Source organism: Phyllostomus discolor, chromosome 8 (assembly GCF_004126475.2).
Source record: "Phyllostomus discolor isolate MPI-MPIP mPhyDis1 chromosome 8, mPhyDis1.pri.v3, whole genome shotgun sequence".
Taxonomy (NCBI): Eukaryota; Metazoa; Chordata; class Mammalia; order Chiroptera; family Phyllostomidae; genus Phyllostomus; species Phyllostomus discolor.
In genome coordinates, this window is record NC_040910.2 from 76,392,106 (window position 1) to 76,399,017 (window position 6,912).

Sequence of the window (6,912 nt, forward strand, 5' to 3'; positions counted from 1 at the left end):
TGGTTTCCCCTGTGCCCCGATATCCCCTGGAAGCATCTGTCTGAGGAAGTGGTATTGCTCTCTGTGGTCCCCCCAGCTTCTCTGGGCATCATTTCAGAGACCCCCATCCCAGAGCCTTAAAAAGACAGATCTACAACAGCAGGCAGAAGGGTGTCTGCCACCCCGCCCCTGCCAGGTTGTGGGGCAGGAAAACCCCTCACCCCCACCCACAGGATGATTCTGAGGATCAGAGGAGCTTGAGCAGAAGTACTTTGTCAACTCCATAAGCTGCACAAATGTCAAGTGGCATTAGCACCGAGCCTGCCCCAGCTCACCGCCGTGCCCATCGTAAGGAGCTTAAGGGAAGGAAATGCTTTTGTCTTTGCAGGACCCTGGAGGTGGGGTGGTTGGTATGGCCTAGTGTGTCCCACAAGCACAGGTTCCTGGCCATGGCCCTGTCCGCCTTCGGCACAATGGCACCACAAATGCCCTTGAGCTAGGAGGGGACCCTGGAGGCCCTCACAGTGGCAGGGTGGGTGCTGACTCCCTGAGGGAGGGCTCCTGGAAGACAGCTCCTGGGGTAAGGAGTGGAGCTGAGCAAAGGAAAAGGGAGTGTCAGGCTCTGGAATGTGCGGCCAGTGTGGGTTGGGCCCTCCTCCCAGGCCCGGGTGTTGGAGGCTCAAGGCCACAGGCTCTGCAAGAGTCAGCTGGGGTTTGAGGCCCTGGTTCCTATCCCCTCACACTCCTGCCTCTGCCTGCGGGACTGGGATCCCCCTGCCAGACTGAGGAGGGCAGTGGGAGGCTGGAGGTCAGACCCAGGCTTCCTCGTGGGTGGCATGTTACAGAAGGGACACAGGCCGAGGAGGCACGCCAGCTTTGGGCCTGGCCCGCAGGCGACAACCTGTCCGGTGGTCACAATGACGGTAGGCACTATAGGGGCTGCACAGAGCACAGCCTGGCCCGGAGAGGCCCCCACAGCTGCAGTGCCACCACCACCACTGCCAAGGTCATAATTGCTCAGAAATTGTAAGTAACTGAACCCAATTACGCAAAAACCAAATTATGTGCGATGATTTTTATGTGTTGGAAACGTCAGGTCGAAGCCAGGTGATTACAAGGGGACGGGAAACAGCTGCCACTCTCTGGGAGCCCATCACTCCCAACAGCTGGGAGCTGTCACTTATTTACAACACCGCTTCTGCAGGAAATGAGGGGTGGCAGCGGCGAAGTGGCCTGCCTGAGCCTGGGCAGGCAGCTGGGGCAAAGGCAGGCCTGGGAGCCTGGCTGGGTGGCCAGCATGAAGATGGGAGCAGGACCCGGCGGCTGGGAGGGTCGGTTCTCTGGTTCTGCGCACTCTGGGGACAGCTGGCAGCAGGAAGAGTCCATAGAGTTGCCCCAGGCCCCCAGCTCTCTGCGAGGCTGGGCTGGCCAGGCTGGAAGGGACGGGCAGGAGGCCAACTCGGGCAGGGACGAGCCTGGAGCCTGTCCCCCCAACACCGGCGCGCCTGCCGGGCTGCCAGGGGCAGCTGCAACCCTGGAAAAAGGCAGGTAATGACTATCGTCCATAATGAGGCTGCTCCAATAATGAGCATGGGGCTATTATCTGACCACAGGCTGGACACATCCGAAAATAAATTATTTTAAGGATCCATTAACGAATGCCTAATTAATGCCCAATTAGAGGGAAGCTACAGAGGAAACGCTCTGGACAGTCTCGAGGCAAGGCCTGGTTTGCAACCACAGCCTGGGAGCCAGTGAAATGGGGAGAGGGAAGGGGCCAGAGGTGGACTCCAAGGGGGGCAGCCTCTGTCTGGCAGCTGCATGGGCCCCAGAGCCCTGTCAGCCCTGGTACCTCCCCAGTCCTCAGCACACCTGTGTCCTCTCAGTACCTCTTCACAGCTGAGCCAGGGACAACTATTCCTATTTAGAAATGAGACATCTTTTGAGATGAACTTTGGTGTCATACATGCATGCTCTGCTTATTTTGGGGCATAATTTAAATAATGAGTCTCCTCAGACTTCCATATGAGATATTTACTTGGTTAGAACAGGAGTCTGAACAGCTACATGTTCACACAGGTAACACTGAGAAGGAGTTAGAGCTGGCACCGAACTGGAGGCTGGCTGCAGTGTGATCCCCACCTGAGCAGGGCTGACAGAGCCTGAGGAGGTGGAGCTAGGAGGTTGGGCGGGGCTAGGGTTTGGGGGCGTGGCTACGGACTATGCGTGGGAATCAGAGCCTTACCCCTAAGCTTACCTCACAATCCAGGCTGGGGATAGAACCCCCAGTAGAAGTGGGGTACCAGGATGTGGGAAGCAGTATCTACCCCCAGATGGGGGCCTGGTTTGGGCTGGGCCCTTGCCTTCATTCCATCAGGAGCCAGGCCCTCAAGGGGGCCACCGTCCCAGACAACCGAGAGCAACAGGGAGCAGAGGAGAGCCCCAGCACGCCAAGGAGAGCCACGTGCTGTGCCGTTCTCCCCTCCCCCATTCAGTCCGCTGCCACCTGGGGCAGCCCCTGACCTGGCTCTACTCTCTCCCTACCAGGGTGCTGTGTGGAGCTGCTGCTGCTGCTGCTGGCTGGAGAGCTGCCCCTGGGTGGCGGCTGCCCGCGGGACTGCGTGTGCTACCCGGCACCCATGACGGTCAGCTGCCAGGCGCACAACTTCGCCGCCATCCCTGAGGGCATTCCAGAGGACAGCGAGCGCATCTTCCTGCAGAACAACCGCATCACCCTCCTCCAGCAGGGCCACTTCAGCCCTGCTATGGTCACCCTGTGGATCTACTCCAACAACATCACCTTCATCGACCCCAATACCTTCGAGGGCTTTGTGCACTTGGAGGAGCTGGACCTTGGCGACAACCGGCAGCTGCGGACGCTGGCACCTGAGACCTTCCAGGGCCTGGTGAAGCTCCACGCCCTCTACCTCTATAAGTGTGGGCTCAGCGCCCTGCCCGCGGGCATCTTTGCCGGCCTGCACAGTCTGCAGTACCTCTATTTGCAGGACAACCACATCGAGTACCTGCAGGATGACATCTTTGTGGATCTGGTCAACCTCAGCCACCTGTTCCTCCATGGCAACAAGCTGTGGAGTCTGGGCCAGGACACCTTCCGGGGGCTGGTGAATCTGGACCGGCTGCTGCTGCACGAGAACCAGCTGCAGTGGGTCCACCACAAGGCTTTCCACGACCTCCGCCGGCTCACCACCCTCTTCCTCTTCAACAATAGTCTCTCCGAGCTCCAGGGCGACTGCCTGGCACCCCTGGGGGCCCTGGAGTTCCTCCGCCTCAATGGGAACCCCTGGGACTGTGGCTGCCGAGCTCGCTCCCTGTGGGAATGGCTTCGGAGGTTCCGCGGCTCCAGCTCGGCCGTCCCTTGTGTGTCCCCAGAGCAGCGGCAGGGCCAGGACCTGAAGCTGCTGAGTGCCGAGGACTTCCGGAACTGCACCGGGCCAGCGTCCCCGCACCAGATCAAGTCACACACGCTCACCACCACCGACAGGGCTGCCCGGAAAGAGCACCACCCGGCCCGCGGCCCCGCCAGGGACAAGAGCCACCCACATGGCCATCTGCCCGGCTCCCGGACGGGCTATAGGAAGCCAGGCAAGAACTGCACCAGCCACAGGAATCGCAACCAGGTCTCCAAGGCGGGCTCGGGGAAGCAGGCCCAGGAGCTGCAGGACTATGCCCCGGACTACCAGCACAAGTTCAGCTTTGACATCATGCCTACAGTGAGGCCCAAGAGGAAGGGCAAGTGTGCCCGCAGGACCCCCATCCGTGCCCCCAGCGGGGTGCAGCAGGCCTCCTCCAGCAGTTCTCTGGGGGCCTCCATCCTGGCCTGGATACTGGGGCTGGCAGTCACTCTCGGCTGAGGACCCAGGGCACCAGCACCCAGCACTGCCACAAGTCCACCAAGGAACAGATTTCTTTTCTTTTTATACAAGTGGAGGATCTGCTGGGTTTCAGACAGAGTCTGGTAAAGGCTTTGCTGCCGTTTGGGCCCCGCCCGATGGATTATAAACCCAAAGTGTACAGCCCCATCGAGGGGGGATTAGCACACCTCACCCGGCTGTCCCAGCCAGCCCCTGCGGAGCAGCCACGGACAGCACCCGTCCAGCGAGGCGGTCCAAGTGCTCAGAGGGAATCCTTCATTAGCTACAATGGCACGGCGCCCCACGGGAGCCGGGCTCTGCAGAGTCCCGGTTATTTGGAGAGGTTGGAAGGGCCCTCCCCGTTCTTGGAGGAAGCAGGGCTCAGGAACAGATGACGCTCACCCAAGAGGCTGGCCTGACCGTCTGTCTGGGAGCACATGAGCAGGTGGCCTTTTGGCTTTTGCCTGAAGCCGTGTAGTCAGCCTGCCGTGGATCCAACAGTGTGCCACCTTTCATCCTTCCCCTGGGGTCACGCCTCTCACTCCCGCTGTCTCAGGCAACCCTGGCACACCCACCCACACCCTGGGCTCCCAGAACCGATTACCAAAGGAAAGACATCAGAGGCTGACATTCAGAACTTCATCATGTGCAATGAGGTTCTCACAGGAGGTGCAGTTTTATAACTATGTCCACTTATATATAGACACACACTCTACATATATATATACACACACACGAAGGCACAGGTCTCCTGCTCCACTCCCCTACCAGACTGTGTCTTACCATGTTTATAAACTGTATGGAAAACTATGTCTGCTGAACTAACAATGGTATTGGCGATTTCTAGCAAGAAAAGAGTGATAGGGGTTTTGTCTAGAAGCCCAACTTGCAGCAACTGCCCCCCTGTAACCTGGGCTTGCCAGGGGCATGGGCAGATGGTCAGTGGGGAGGCAACCAAGGGCCAGAGAGAAGGAGAGGCAGTAGGAATCCCTCCAGGGACCAACACTCCTAGCTATTTAGAGCGTCACCTTGTTTTTATGTGCAGCACAAGCGCATCTGCTGCCCAGAACACAGTCACCCCACTAGTAACTGCTGGCGTCAGGGTGAGAAGCAAGCGAGAAGCTGCTTATTGGACATCAGGGAGCCAGGTCTGTGGACGGGCTGGACAGGGAAAGGGGGGAAGGAGCTGTGGGTTTCCTAGGCCATTGGGTGAAGCGGCCTTCGCAGTGTTAGTTCGAGCAGTGGGGCAGTGTCGTCAGCCTAGAGTTTTGCAGCGACGGTCTAGATAGGCCAGGAGACTCTAGACAGGAGCCCTGGTCTCTAGCACAGCTCAGCTGTTGGGTTTTTCCTTGGGGCTCTCTGATGGGCATCCCAGCTAGGGCCCCGTGTAGGGTGGCAAGAGGGAGAGCATCAAGGGCCCCTTAGCAGAGGGGAACTGTGTGGGCATTTCAAGAACCATCTCAGGCACTTCTGTATTTTGGAGGCCCTGTCCCTACTGGCCCTTCTGAAGATGCCCAGGGACCGGGAGAGGTCCAGGGCCAGACTCAGGGGTCAGGAGCAGGGATGTGCAGGCAGTGAAGCAGGCCAGGCAGGGCGCAGAGGCTCCGGTCCAGGTCAGCCATGCTGCTGGCTAGGGCCCGGGTGGGCACAATCTCCTTTGCGTTTTGCACAAACCTGAATTCCCCCCCTCAGAGAGGACATATATGAGGAGCAAGAAACACTGAATCCAATTAAGAGAGAAAAATAATAATTAAAAACAATTTCTCTTGGACAAGAATCCTGTTTCTCATTTCCTAACCCCGCATTCCCAAGCTTTTGTGGGGTGGGCGAGCCTGCCTGGGCACAGCTCTGAGAACACAGCATGTTTGTTGGCGGGAGGAGCTGGTGGGGCAGGGGCACGCTGACTCACTGGGATGCGTGTGCACGCGTGCGCACACACACACACTTATTCTTCGGTCCACGGTTCTTTTCTCGCCCGCACAGAACATGACTCACTTCCCACACTGCTGTGCTGGGTCGGCACCGTCTCTGTGCCCCCCCCACCCCGCCCCCGGAGCAGGCTAGCTGGGTCCTTCCTGGCCTGTTCCCAAGGGCATCGCCAACAGCAGCTGAGTGATTCTTTGGGGTCTCAGAGGTGGCTGGGAGGAAACTGGCGGTTCCTGGAGGCCACAGGGGCTTCCAGGAGCCCAGGGACCGACCCAGATAGCAGTGGACTGAGTCTGGAGGTTGCAGCTGCCTCTCTGGCCTCGGGAAAAGGAGAGAGTTCCCAGATAGAGTGGGGAGGGCTGTATTTTCAGGTCTGGACAAATCCCTCTCTGTACAAGGCTTCAAATGGGCACTAAAGGGAGCCCAGCGAGGGCAGAACAAATTGGTTTTGGCCTGTGGTTGCTCCCCAATGGCCCTCCTGCTCTCGCCCAGGCCAGTGCCAAGGCCTGGCTGTCCCTTAGAACCCGAGGATGTTGCTAATTTCATTTCCAACTTTAGATAGCAAAGCCCTCAGTGGGAAAATCAAGAGTCCAAGCACTTTATTAAATTTTTTCATAAAAGTTAGTAAGTCCCTGTAATATGGAAGTAAAATGTCGGGACGAGAAATGCTAATGTTCTATAAATGATCCGCTTCTGTCAAGCACAGCACAGCCTTTGCTTGCCGATGATTATTAGAGGCAAGGCAGAGGGGCTCAGGACGCCAGGTGTATTTTTAGCAGCTTCTCTAACAGGTAGAGGGAATAACAGCCCCTCTATTGTGGATGGCATCACTTGCCACTCACCAGGTCACATGCTACCCAGTTATGACACCACTGCCCATAATATCAGAGCAAGTGGACAAGTCAGGGGCTAAGGGGAGGCCCCTGTATTCACCACCAGCATCCCTCCTGGGTGGTTCAGGGCAGAGAGGTGTGGGCTCCTGCCCCAGAATCCTATCCTCCTCCAAGGAGCTGAGGCCATTCCTTTGTTCCCAGTGGGGCCCAGCCCTTCTGTCGTCTTCACTCAGCACTCGTCCTCGACCCCAGGGGGAAGCCATCCCCTCCCTCTCTCCCTTCCAGCCACACAGCCCTCTACT

The 6,912-nt window shown here is 58.1% G+C and overlaps 1 protein-coding gene across 1 annotated transcript in view; it reads left to right on the forward strand.

Moving 5' to 3' along the window:
- The window catches only part of RTN4RL1 (reticulon 4 receptor like 1), a 67,253-nt gene extending 61,628 nt beyond the window's left edge, over positions 1-5,625 (forward strand). Inside the window, exon 2 of the mRNA XM_028522000.2 lies at positions 2,527-5,625. Coding sequence (XP_028377801.1) covers positions 2,527-3,851 — 1,325 coding nt within the window. The 3' untranslated portion in view covers positions 3,852-5,625. The remainder of the gene's footprint in view (positions 1-2,526) is intronic.
- Positions 5,626-6,912: the final 1,287 nt, after the last annotated feature.